The sequence below is a fragment of the Podarcis bocagei genome, assembly GCF_964188305.1.
Source record: "Podarcis bocagei genome assembly, chromosome: 10".
Taxonomy (NCBI): Eukaryota; Metazoa; Chordata; class Lepidosauria; order Squamata; family Lacertidae; genus Podarcis; species Podarcis bocagei.
This window is the reverse complement of record NC_138135.1, coordinates 28,369,277-28,383,207: the sequence shown is the minus strand read 5'-3', so window position 1 is coordinate 28,383,207 and position 13,931 is coordinate 28,369,277. Positions and strand designations below refer to the sequence as shown.

Genomic DNA, 13,931 nt, shown 5'->3' with positions numbered 1-13,931 from the left:
TAGACTTTGCATCAGACCTGTGCATACAACTCTATCTCTCACACCTTTAAACAACAGAGCCTACTCTAGGAAAATGTGTTGATACTGGTGCACAGATACTGGTTAGGTGGGCTGACTGGGAGGGAGAAGATTCTGTAGTTGAGAATGGCCTCATCCTCACATCACAGTAAGCCACTGTTTATCTTAAACCATTGCTTAATTGTGAACGTTCCTTGGTTTATTTCTGGCACTTGTGCTTTTGTTTGAAGCAAACATGCGACGGCATGGCTTCAGACAACATGATAAGCCATATCATGGCTTATTTGAACCATGTAGGAGCCACATGGGGAGGGGGAGAAGCTGTGTGGAGGCCCTTGCGGCAGTGGGAGGCATGTTCATGATTAAACCATGGCTCAAAACAAACTGTGGCTTACTATGATGTGCAACCAGGTCCGTGTTTGAAATTCAGCATTCTAAACCATCACAGCAGCTCAGCCAACAATAAATACCAGAGGCTTCCCCGCTATCTACAAGTACAATACAGATGGCTACTCTGTTGCCCATGAATTATTGTTTTCCTACAAACCTCGTCAAAGTTGGCTCTTATTACAGTGTCGAGTATCCTCTGACAGTGTGTTCTGTACATCATAATAAAAGTGGACACCTGGCAAGGGAGGGAAACAATATTTTTTAAAGATATTTTTTTTATAGCAATAATCTAAGATCATCCTGGCCATGACTCCAGGCAACGACTTGGCCATTAGGAAAACAGGAAGTGGCTGCCTTATACCGAGCTGCAACATCTAACTCATTATTGTCCACACTGACTGGCAGCTGCTGTCTCTCTTTCAGACATGAGACATTTCCAACCCTACCCGGAAATTCCAGGGATTGATTCTGGGCCCTTGTGCATGCTAAGCAGATGCTCTCCCACTGAGCTAAGATCCTTCTCCGTGACACAGAGAGTGAGAGTCTGGCTAAGTCAGGAGGGCCGGGGGCGCAGACTTTGGAAGGCCCAAGTCACACAGAGAGAAACGCCTTGAGCTGGAAACCTTTCGCTAAACAACTCTAAGCCTAAGACTCTTGTATTAGATTTCCCCCAATTATACTGACCAATATATGGTACACAGCCAGTGAGAAACTAATGGAGAAGTGACAGAAAACTAGGCTACGGTCCAGGTTGCAAGAGCGGCCCATTCAAAACTCTGTGTTCCCCAGCACATGAGCAGAGCCTGAGAGGGTCCGGCTGGGCTCTGGACCTCATCAGAGCAAACGGTCTCTTTGAAGCTGCCTGAGGTTCTGTTGTTTTGGCCCAATGGGCTTCCGTTTGCAGACAGGATGAGTGTTGGAAATATATCGATAAGGGGCTCTTTCTCCTCTAGATGAAAAATAAATAAATCATGGGCAATCTGCTATCTCTCTCTCTCTCTCTCTCTCTGTCTCTCTCCCTCTCTCTCTATATCTAGCCAGCCTTATGATCAAAAGGATCACACACACACACATATATACAGTGGTGCCTCGCAAGACGAAAATAATCCGTTCAGCGAGTCTCTTCGTCTAGCGGTTTCTTCGTCTTGCGAAGCAACCCTATTAGCGGCTTAGCGGATTAGCGCTATTAGCGGTTTAGCGGCTATTAAAGGCTTAGCGGCTAAAAGGCTATTAGCGGCTTAGAAAAAGGGGGGAAAGCGGGGGAAAATCGGAACACTCGCAAGACGTTTTTGTCTTGCGAAGCAAGCCCATAGGGAAATTCGTCTTGCGAAGCAGCTCAAAAACGGAAAACCCTTTCGTTTAGCGGGTTTTCCGTCTTGCGAGTCATTCGTCTTGCGGGGCACCACTGTATGTATTTTTCACAACCACCGACTTGCCCAACTAGACATGATGTGGAAGATACGTGATGGGGTTGCAATTTAAGTCAGGGAAATGGAATAGGCAGAGGGGATTAATGCCCTGCCCTTTGGCCTTGAGCTACATACTCCTCCGCTCCCTGTGGTTGGTTCTTAACCCGAATAAGTCACGTTGGAAGACATAGCCACAGATCTCCCACATGATGTCTAGATTGGCAAGCATCCTGCCACATATACAATGGAAGACAAACACTTTAAGATAAAGGGGGGGGTATACTTGTTTCTGGTGCAGCGAGCAGTTAAGGCCCCTCCCCATAAATAAAGTCAGAGCATCCTTAAACTCACTCTTTTCAAAGGGTGACCCCCACCATATAACTGACCAACCATTCCTCAACAGAGGAGCAAAAGGGGGTGGGGGGAAGGCAAGCCAGAGACTATTTCACTAGAGTCACCTTTTCCTCTGGCAAGCTGGCTGGCAGATTTAGATCTTTGACATTTGGAAACTCTGGCAGCAACGTCCCCAGTTTGGATCGTGGTGAATACGCCACTGTCTGTTTGGTGACTTCTTTTTTTCCTGTTTCATTGACCCAGGCTGCTCCTTTCTTAGAATACATCACGTCATAATACTGGGAGCTTTCTTTTACTGCAATCCCATAGTAATGGTACCTGAAATGTTGAAATACACATTTGTTAGCGGGAGGGGGTAGGGACCCTCAGAAAGGAGTTATTCATTCAGTATGATTTTTTAAAAGGAAACCGCTAACGAAGCAGATTTTACGCCAATTTACAAGTTGATGCATGAGTGCAAATCCAGCAACGGAATGTAATTCCAATGTTCAAAGCAGCTCACTGCCCAGTCCAGCTGGAGAAGTCTCCTAAGGGCTGCCAAATGTGGAAGAGCCCAGTGCTTTTGCCTCCTGCCCGAGGAAGCCTACTGTCCAGGTGCTGAGTGCAAACTAAGCCACAGATGTACAGACCTCCCTTTAGTTCCTGGTAAATGGTCTATACAGTTACTTAGGAGGATACAAAGAACAGCCATGACAGAATGGCTTCTAGCAGCGTCTCACAAAGCCACTTATGGCAGGGGTAGCCAAAGTGGGGCCTCCAGATGTTGTTAGACTCAAACCCCCCATTAGCCCCAGACAATGAGACCAATAATCATGGATTATAGAAGGTAAGTCCAGCAACATCTGCAGAGCAAAACATTGGCTACCCCTTCCCTATGGCAGCAGGACACAGCATTAAAGAAGAGGGCCAGTGTTTCTTTTCTTTTTGTGCTCCTTGTCTACACCACATCATAGAATCAAACTAAAAGGTAAAGGACCCCTGGACAGTTAAGTCTAGTCAAAGGCGATTATGGGGTTGCGGTGCTCATCTTGCTTTTCAGGCTGAGGGAGCCAGTGTTTGACCACAGACAGCTTTCTGGGTCATGTGGCCAGCATCACTAAACCGCTTCTGGCGCAACAGAACACCATGATGGAAACCAGAGTGCATGGAAACGCCGTTTTATCTTCCCACTGCAGCGGTACCTATTTATCTCCTTGTGGGCTTTTGAACTGCTAGGTTGGCAGGAGCTGGGACAGAGCAATGGGAGTTCACCCTGTCATGGGGATTTGAACCGCCCGCCTTCTGACTGGCAAGCCCAAGAGGCTCAGTGGTTTAGACTACAGCGCCACCTGCGTCCCATTAACTGTAGAGTTGGGAGGGTCATCTAGTTCAACCTCCTGCAACTTGCATCGTCCTGAAATACTGTGCCCCGGTGCACCTGGAGCTTCTTCCTGATGCCCTCCAGGAAAGGCCCTGGGTCCCCACTCCTTTTCGGGCTGCCAGCAAATATTTGCGCAAATCCTATTGGTGCACATGTTAAAATGAAATGTGTGGTTGTGACAAACAGGTGGGGGCAGAAATCAGGGACCTGTGAATACGTAGTTGCAGCTGCCTGTTCAGCTTACTTGTGGCAGCAAAACCAGGTTTTCCTTGCCATAATGTGTGGAACAGCCCCAATGCATCAGGCTGGCCTGGAGAGAGAAGCGTGACCTCCTCTATCTCTGGATGTCAGGCAGCTGATAAAAGCGAAAACTGCAAAGCCACAGCCTTCCTTCCATGTCTGAGGTTGGCTGGATGGAAGGAAGGCAGTTTAATAACAATCTAGAGAATATGAAACATGAAATATGGCTTTCAATATCCAATACAGGGAGAGCCACAGCTTCTCTTACCTGCTACTCCTCTCACCTGTCATATGCTGCCCACTCCCTTGTCTGCTGGGAGGACTCCAGTTGTACCAACCAGCAGGCAGGGGAGAAGCTGCAACTGTCCTTCCTCCGGCTGCCTTGGGGGAATTTAAAAGCCCATATATGTTATCCAGGTTGTGACATGGGGTGCTTCCAGACAGATGCTACTTGTGAGATGGGTGCTTCTCATGTGCTAACATTTTTCACAGCATCCGTACAAGGGGATGGGCGATCATCTCCACTTGGATTTTTCCCAGTTCCCGCCCCCCCATCTTAAATTCAGACCACATTTCCACAAAAGTTTGTGGGTTTGTTTGTTTTTTAATCCTCATAAAAAGCCATCAGCATTTTAGTGCAAATTCCTCCTACTACACACATTTTTGTATGGAACTTTTGCCTAATATAATATATTTCTGTATGCTACTTTCACAAATATATGCATATTTATGTGACCCTTTAACCTAGTATATGCATTTTATACACATTACTCGGGTGGAAAAGTGCACTGCTAATTTGGAGAAATGCAAATTCCAAAGACTGGCTGTGTTTTGGTTTGCACAGTGTTTCAGAAAGTGTGAATAAGGTTTACCTTTAAATATAAAACTGAATTGAACTTCTCTCCCACCCACACAATGTTGTTGGCATAAAAATCCCAGTTTATATCCCCCTCCAATTTAATCTGAAAAACCAGGAAAATCCAATTAAAGAACCTGCTGCCAACGACCTGTTTGTTATATATGGACAACCCATTTACAGGATTAAGGCCCCTCCCCATCTGGAAGCATCCAGACACAGCCATGCGCAAACTGGCAACATGGCCACTGATCTCTTCTTCTGATGAAGAGAAAGCAAGCATCTTGTTATCTTTTGCGAATTGTAAAGCCCTGGCATTCTTTCCGCCCAAATCTGAGTCCAAGGTGACCCACTGCAGCAGAAGGCAGTGTTTCTACACCTTGAACAACAGCCGTGGAGAGGAAAAGAGTTTTGGTTGCTGCTAAAACAATCTCTTCTATGCAACTATTAGAAGTTTAGGAGCTCTGTCTCTCTGTTGTATATCAGACTCTCAGCAGCACTGCTGATCCCACAGAACAAAGCATATCGAACAAAAGAGCCAGTGCCCTTTACTGGACCTAAGAAAGGTCAGATTTGTTTGGTGTTTCTCCCTCCAACACACACCAAAAGCCATATTACAAAAAGGCTCCCAGTGAATAACCTACGACCATACTTAGCCTTTCCGTGATTATGAAACACACATTATTGCTTACTTTGACTGGCCTCTGGTTCCAAGTCTTCTTGTTGTTAACTGCGGAAATTGCTGCCTTATTATCTGCAAATAATATTCACGAGTTAACAAGTTAAAAAACAAAGCCCTCTGCTCAGAATTTAGCAATGGGGGCAAAGGTAAAACAGGCTGGAAACTTAAAAACACAGCTTTTGGCTCAGACCCGCAACAAGAGTATACAAATATCTTGATTTTGTTTATTTATGTAAATACATTTATATCCTCCCTGCTTCATCCAAAGAAACCCAGGGTGGATAACCAACAAAGTTAAAAGAACAAATAAGGTTCAATAAAACAATGCATCAATAATTAAAACAGACAGAACAACAGCATCAGCAACTAACCACTCCATCATGGTTAGCAGGTGGGTCTTTCACACCTGGTAGCTGTATAGTTGCACCTGTCCCTTGCTTCCAGTGTGGGGCAGTGTATATAAGAGCACATGCCTCAATGGTAGGGCAGTGAATGCACCATTTATTAAGAGTTGCTGCAGGTTCCTTTGCTGAAAAAACGGCAGCTGAACTGGCAGCAATAGCAAGGAGGAGGAGGCTCCAAGGCCTCACACTGGAGCGCGGGCCTGAACAGGTAACCAGGGATGCCAACTGCTGATGCTAGCCCTGCCTACTTGGGGGCACCTCAATGGCGAGTTGTATGGAAGACAGAGTGATGGACCTTTGGTCTGATCCTGGAAGACAATTATTAGTTTCCTCGTGCATCCCTACAAATATACATGGGATACCAGCAGTGTAGCTCCAGAATGCTTATTGTGTGAAGGGGCTGCAAGGAAAATCTCAAATCTAAGGCAAATTCAGAAGCATGTTAAGGTGAGCCTATCCAGACAGTTGCTTCTCCTGTCGTTGTAGTGCCAACATAGGTGAGCTGAACAAAAAGTACTTCAAATATAAATTTTCTTGCCTGGGGTGTATGGAGGGTGCTTCACGTGCAGTCACTGTTCCACCTAGGAACCAGTCACTATCTGCAGGCAGATTCGTACTGTGCCCCTTTATCTTATGGGTTGCTGGGCAGCTCTTAGTCACACTTCTGGCTAAAAAGCATCCTTAGAATCCTGAGTGTCCCTTTTGTTTATTTGCTTTTTGTAGTCCCAGGTGGTTGCAAAAATAGGTTTGAAAGTGTGACCGATAAAATAACTGCTAAAGATTTCTAAGGCTGAAGCCTGTAAGATTTTGGTTTTTGAAACTAATTTTACTGGGGGTGGAATCATTTAAAGCTACAAACTTCAAAATATCTGACACATTATTTCACACAACTGTGTGGCAAATGAGCCCAACACGTTTAATGTCAATTTTCATTTCATCTTGCAGCAGGCATGACAGCGACGTACAAGGAAAAGTTTATTTACAGTGCATGAGACCTTTGGAAGGTGCACTTAAAGAATCCCATTTGAGGAATATTTAGTTGGGGGCTAAATATTTCATGTGACTTAATTTTTTTTCAATAGTTTTGATAAATGGATACCACTGAGCAAAAACGTTAAGTACATACAGCAAAAAATTTCAAGGACTGGTACCAATCTTTTAAACTTGGGCAAAACACCCATATACATCCTCTAATATATCCCAGTTTCATTCTCATAATATGCAAATCATGTAGATTGCCTGTAGTTATTATTCAAATTAGCTTGACTGCAGATACGTCTTACAGAGGAGATACCTGTTGTGTTATTTTGCCTGCAATGATTCTGTTTCCCACATTCTGAAATTCCCCCGTGCTCAACAACCCATCCATATTTACTGAAAATAATGGAGCAGAATTTTAAATGGGACACACTTGTCAATTTACTGAGAACATCAACCTGGAGGAAGATCTATCCCCATTAAGTTCTAGCATGGATGGCAAGACCGCAGTTGAAGCAAGGGCCCCACAAGCAATAAAGAGGTAAAAACCAAATAGTGGAAAGTATTATTTTGCCAAGATGTGTTAAGCATGAAAAAGAATCCCTCCCATGTTTCAGACAGGGAATTAAAATTACAAAAATAAATATAGATGCTTCCTAAACTATGTTCATTTTGTTAATTTTAGAGCCGTGCAACTGATTAAAATAGTCTGTTGCCCCCATTGGCTTTTAACCCTTCTTGTTGCAAATGCCATCATGGCGGCAAAGTGCCCACACCCCAAATTCTGTGATGTACATTTGGATCACAGCTGCTGTGCAAAAATGGAACCCCCCCACACAACACCATTTACATACAATTTCCACCCTCCCTCTGATTTTACTACTTATTATTATTTTTCTCTCATAACAGGAAACCACCCTGGCATTGGTTCATGAGTCTTATCCAGAATAGTCCACACATGTTAGAGAAGCGTGGATTTCACTAGCCTTTCTGGTTTATTTTCTGGAGCGAAGAGAAAAAAAATCAGCAAACAGAAAAACACTTTTGTTGAGCTGTGAAAGTTCAGGCTAGCTATTTGATAAATGAGCAGACAGGCAAGCTGCCTCTCTTTCTCCCTCTCTTTTTTGTGCGGGTTCAATGAAGCCTACCTAAAGAACACCACATGCTGTTCCAGCTACTGATCTAACATTCCGCAACATCTCAGCCTTCCAAATTCTCTTTAATTACACATTAATCCCACCCCTCTCTCTTTCAGTTTGTGCAGACGGGGATGGGGGTTCCTAGGGGCTGTGGGAAAAAAAGCATTTTCTGGGCTTTTTTGTGGGGGGGGAGGGGTGCATGTTGTCATTCAGGACGTACTCCCAAAGCAGAATATTACCTCAACAGACCTAAAGCAAAATGAAACATCCCAGCTCACTTTAGCTCGCTTTCGGAAGTACGAGAAACAAACAAAACCCAACAAGTTCCTTTACACTTCCAGTATTTCAACCCCAGCAAATCAAGAGGGCTTTAGCAAAAAAATTATCTGTGTACCAAAATGCACCTTTGGTGACCTTCCAGGTGATTTTTTTTTTGTTTAATCCTGGATCTCTCTTAAAGCTACACTTGCACTAGCCACAGCCCAGCACCGATATATATAGGGTGTTTTTCTCACATTATGAACCGGGAAGGAAAAAGGAAAAAGATTCATGTAATGGTGGCACTGCTATGAAGATGTTTTTGCAATATATTTTGTGGGGTGGAAAAAGTAGGTGCTGATACTATGTGGTGATTGGCTGTACTGGTGGATGGGGGGGTTGTGTGGGAATAGAAAGGGATGAGTGACATTGAATAATAATAATAATAATAATTATTATTATTATTATTATTATTATTATTATTATTATTATTATTATTTATTTATACCCTGCCCATTTGGCAGCCACTCTGGGTGGCTTCCAACAAAAGATTAAAAATACATTAAAGTATCAGTCATTAAAAACTTCCCTAAATAGGGCTGCCTGTATGGGCAGCAGGTATGGTATGATTTGTGTAAATGTAAGGTTGAATCTGGGTGTGACGTGCGTGCATTAAGTGGAATAACCATTGTGTTTTGTGAGCAGGAATGGGGAAGAAATTCAATTCAGTTTGCATTTAAAGTCAAATTTGGCATATATATTTTTACTTTCCGAAACAATACAAAACCAGTCATCCCTCACAGAGGTACAATTCCCAAAGTTCCCTGGGAAGAGGGGTTGACTGTTAAGAATTGTAGCTCTGTGAGAGGAACAGGGGTCTCCTCACAACTTGCAGCACCCTTAACAAAGTACAGTTCCCATGATTCTCTGGGGGAAGCCATGACTGGTATGGTACTGTTTCAAGTGTATAGAGCAGATGGAGCCCAATACTGTCATTCAGGGTGACTGTATCTGGAATAGAAGACCATCACATGCACTCTCTTTCTGGTGACACAATTCATTAACACTAGTCAAATTCACTCAGCTACTTTTTGACTTTTAATCCTCACGCTCATCAAAACATTTCTTAAAACTGATGCTACTAATAATCCAATCATGGCACTGCCTCCCATCAAACACTTCAAAAGGAATCTCCTCCGTCTACTGTTTTTCTCCTGACAGTTTCCCGCTTTGGATTGCAGTCCACATGTAGGAGATTGTATATTTCACGGCCATTACTATTTCAGATTCCCAAAACCCCACTTGAGGTGAGGTTTGGTTGACACTCACCTTTCCAAAGCTGGCAGCATTGACTGGCTGTGTGTCGTTTTTCTCGCAGAAGTCCAAATAGTGCATATAAAGGGCGCTTCGAGGAATGCAGACACCTTCTGCGATTTCGTAGTTCTCCTCCAGCCTTAAAAACAATGATCGAACAATGGAAAACTACAAATAGGTTGGCTGCTCTGTATTTCAACTTCCAAATCTGCAGACTGAAGGGCCAGCTCCTATGCTAGGACATTGTCTTTTCATTCATAAAAATTAGCCAAATGTGTTCTATTTATTCTGTACTGAAATACAGCATACTTTGCACGCCGCCACCACCACCACCAATTCTACTAATATACAAATAATACTAATATAAATGAAAATCAATGGTGATGCTGCAATGTGCCACAAATTCTTGAAGTCAGACTCCTGTAACACGTCAAAATGTTTTACATCACTAGAATACTAAGTAATTAAGGATCCAAAGGCTGAAATAAAACATTTTCACACATTTAAAGGCAGTCAAACATTAAAATGCCCTTCAGCACTTTATAACTATTTTCTGATATGCCGTATCTTGAGTGAAAGGAATGCAACCAGAGACTAAACCAAGCAGTAAAAGATTGTTCTGCCATACTCTGTATGTAACCTTCGCACAAAAGCTTATGCCACAACAAATCTGCTAGTATTTTAAGGTGCCAAAAGATTTAGGCTGCTATCCTGTACATAACTTCCTGTGGGAAAGAACCACGGAACTCTGTAGCATTGAGTAGGCATGCACTGGATTGCACTGTGCGTCTGTTGCAGTGAAAACAAAAAACGCAGTCGCCTCACAAGAATGCCCTTGTTATATTTCAGTTTGCATGGTAATAACAAAACATATGTATACATGCATATATTGATCTCTTATTTAAAAGCAGCACCAAGGTGTGCATGCAGGAAGCTCTGCATGCCTTGACTGAATTGATCTACCTTCAACTCAAGTAGGTTGGTACTGTCTGTTCTGACAGCACCAATTATCTGTTTAAGGAAGAAGTGGGGAGCTGGATTCAGCCCCTTGTATTCTTGCACTAGTCAGTGGGGCAAGAAACACTAGGCAGTGTTAGTTCATCACTAATCATAAAACAGCACTCTGCCTGGCCTTGAAAGGTGGCCCGCAAAGCTGTTTTTTTGGTGAGCCATGCCCACTTTCCCCACATCTGATCATCATGTAAGGTGTCAGATGCCTGGAAAAGAATCACAGCCCTGCTGACCCCTCAACGAGGCCTGTGGAGGACTGGACACATCTGGATCTGGTTCGCTGGTTCACAGCATTAGCACCCCAAATAAAGGGTCTCGCTTCACCCACAGCCACAGCCTTGGATGCGAGCAGAAAGCAAGCATATCTTTCCCTCCCCTCACAGATTTCAGTCTGCTTCTTGCTTCAACTTCTAGCTTACAAACATACACAAAATAAAAAAATTCCTTCCAGTAGCACCTTAAAGACCAACTAAGTTAGTTCTTGGTATGAGCTTTCGTGTGCATGCACACTTCTTCAGATACCAAGAAGAAGTGTGCATGCACACGAAAGCTCATACCAAGAACTAACTTAGTTGGTCTTTAAGGTGCTACTGGAAGGAATTTTTTTATTTTGACTATGGCAGACCAACACGGCTACCTATCTGTAACTGAAACACACACAAGTTTCACCTCTGGCCTTTGTCTTTCTAACTACCAGCCAATTGAAGGGTGGGGAGCCCACTCATTTGCCATCTAGCATAGAGCCACTCCCTTTGCTTCCTTAAAGGCCCATTACCTCAAAGGAAGCTAGCCTGGCTCTTCCAGGAATTAGAAAGGGATCCAGGCATGCACCCTACCGCTACCCATACTCATAAAAAAATGATAGTAGTTCAACAGACTTGGATTTGAAAATAAACACCTCTCTTTAAACACTAAGTTAGCTGTTTAAGCACAAACCTACTAAGCAACAACCTATCTTGTAGACACTCATTTATGTCCTGCTAGCTTGTTTTAGGAATTTTCTCCCTTATCTTCAAGATAAGATATTTGGTGGTATGAATAGACCCAATAAGGGCGCCGCAGCCATGCTTCCTTTCTTTCAATGGGAATATCATCTCTGCATCTTTCCCCAAATTCATGGACCTCAACAAAACCTCTTTTCAAAGCGCAGAGACTTTGCTTGTATGCTATAACTGCTAATTGGCATGTCAGTTTCTCTGACCAAGACAGGATAGAAAGGCCGTGTTAATTATTTCTCTTCATCATATATTTGATGAATTTCCCCTCTCTTTTCTTCCTTTTCCCCTCTCTGTCTTTCATAGAGAGTCATTAGTTTGACACTGGACAATGTTCCATTATACCTGAACTCTTTTTTAATGATCAAAAATCCAACCTTGCAGAATGTCTTTCAATTTTTTGCCCCCGCTTAAAAAAGGAGGGGGAGGGAGCCTTCATCATAAGTTGAATTCAGCTCTAGCCTACAGTATTGTGTAAAGATAATGAACTTTGACTATTATCCCTATAAGTAGTAGAGGAATGTCCTTATAAAGCAATATGAGCTCTCACAATAAGATTTTGAGGCTACTCACAGCATTGCAGCATATCTCATATTATGAAGATGAAGAATGGGGCTTCCTTCACTGGTTTTACAGTGGTTTTACTTTGCCCTGGGAAGGGTGAGAGAGGAGGCCCCCCTGGCTGTGCCACGGTTTAAATTTCCCGTGGCCATGCCCCCTACCAGCACTGATTGGATGGCGGGACCACCTCTGGGCATCGCCCCGCCCAGCACTGGTGATGTGGCCGGGACGGCATGAGGAAGACGTCAATCTCTGTCCCCTGCCGGATCACTCTGGGGGCCCAGATGCCTGGCCACAACACCACCCACCATAAAAGGCAAGCGGACATCTCATATTATGAAAGTGAAGAATGGGGCTTACTTCACTGGTTTTACATTTCTATTGCACCTTCTCTTATCTTTGGAAATCTTTACTATGAAGTGCTAAAGAAAAAAGCCACTGACTTTAGGAGAATATAAGAATACATCAAGATGCAGAAATATTGCACAATCATTTTAAGTGTTCGCAGTAGTTGCATAATTTAATCACAAATGGTCTTTGTGTCCAGGAGAAACACTCTGTTAGTCCAACGTATGCAGCTATTTCTTTTGTCATCACAATATCCAGATCAGTTCAGTACATCCTGGATTCCAACGGTGTCAAACACCATAAAGCCAAATATAAAATTGGGTGACTCAGACAAGCAAGTCCTGCTGCAAAACAACCAATGAATCCTTGCAGAAAAATTTGCAAAGCAGATTTTAAAAAATGAACAAAGTTCCAGATCCAGTTAATAATCCATGGCAGCCAGTTCAAAATACCATGCCCAGAACTTCACTCAAGGAAGCGAACCAAACCATATGCTTCAGATCCACTCAACCCATGAAGACAATTCAAAGCCAAAGCATAAGCAAATCAACAATATACATAGTTATCACATCCCTCTCTCGTGCTTATATCCATGCAAACATGTACAATCTCAATTCCCTTCCCTTCCCCTTAACACCTCCACTATCACCACCCACAGTCCTCTGCTCCCACTTCCACTGACCTAGTTAGCTGGGCCCCATCTGCATTGGCCAAACAACCTGAAATGCGGCACAGCAGGACAGGCCAGAGTACTGCTGTTGCCACTGCTCATTGGCCTTCCTGAAATATGTAGCAGGTAGAGCACCCAAGCTGCTGCTGACATATGTCAGCTGGTCCCAAATGCAGCAGCCACACTGCTGCTGCTGCCACCGCGACACTACTCTGCTTTTCCTCTCCCCGTTGCAACTTCCACACTGTTCCACACATCCTCTGCTCCCAGGCAGATTGTAGCATTCAATTTGCCTGGAAGAATAAAAGTGAATTCATGGAGCTATGGTGGCAAATTAGGAAGGGAAAAGGAGTTGGTGTGGTATGTAGTAGTACCCTTTCACCTTCTTTCCTTCCTTCCTTCCTTCCCTCCTTCCTCCATAGCAGGTCCTACAGCCCAGATATTTTGTACCTCTGGCTCAAAAACCCAAAGGTGGCACCTCAGGCCTAGAGGTTCTGGGCCAAACCCAAGAACCCTACTTGTGATCAACCCGACACAACAGGCTTGTCAGGATTGAGCAACTAAGATTGGAGCAACTAGGAACAAACTATACCAACATGGGTCCTAAACGAAGGTTGTAGAGTTTGGTGGCATCAAGCCAGAACAGGGACCGCAGGAAAGAGGAAATAGAGGCTGTCACATTGGTGAGGAGAGTCAACTGGATTATATAATATAGGCTTTGCCCCTCTCAGACATCTGGGATGCAATAGTAAACAATGGGCGCATTTTGACAGAGCCAAGGATCCCAGGGGTTTAGGGACTGGCCACTAACCTCCAAGACTATGGATGCTAACAAAATGCTTCAAATAATACTGCTGCCAATATTTGCTTGTTTTCTTTTGGGAGCAGAGCTCTATTATCTAATTAGGGGTGATGTCCAGGCTAACAAGCTATCTCCAGACTCC

The 13,931-nt window shown here is 43.7% G+C and overlaps 1 protein-coding gene across 3 annotated transcripts in view; it reads right to left on the bottom strand.

Annotated features, from left to right (window-relative positions):
- The window catches only part of RFX4 (regulatory factor X4), a 72,560-nt gene that overhangs the window by 23,092 nt on the left and 35,537 nt on the right, over window positions 1-13,931 (bottom strand). For all 3 annotated transcript variants that reach the window (XM_081210814.1, XM_081210812.1, XM_081210813.1), the window contains 4 exons: window positions 9,418-9,541; window positions 5,320-5,381; window positions 2,276-2,489; window positions 566-643 (listed from right to left, as the gene is read on the bottom strand). In XM_081210814.1, the coding sequence (XP_081066940.1) occupies window positions 566-643; window positions 2,276-2,489; window positions 5,320-5,381; window positions 9,418-9,541 (478 nt within the window). The remainder of the gene's footprint in view (window positions 1-565; window positions 644-2,275; window positions 2,490-5,319; window positions 5,382-9,417; window positions 9,542-13,931) is intronic.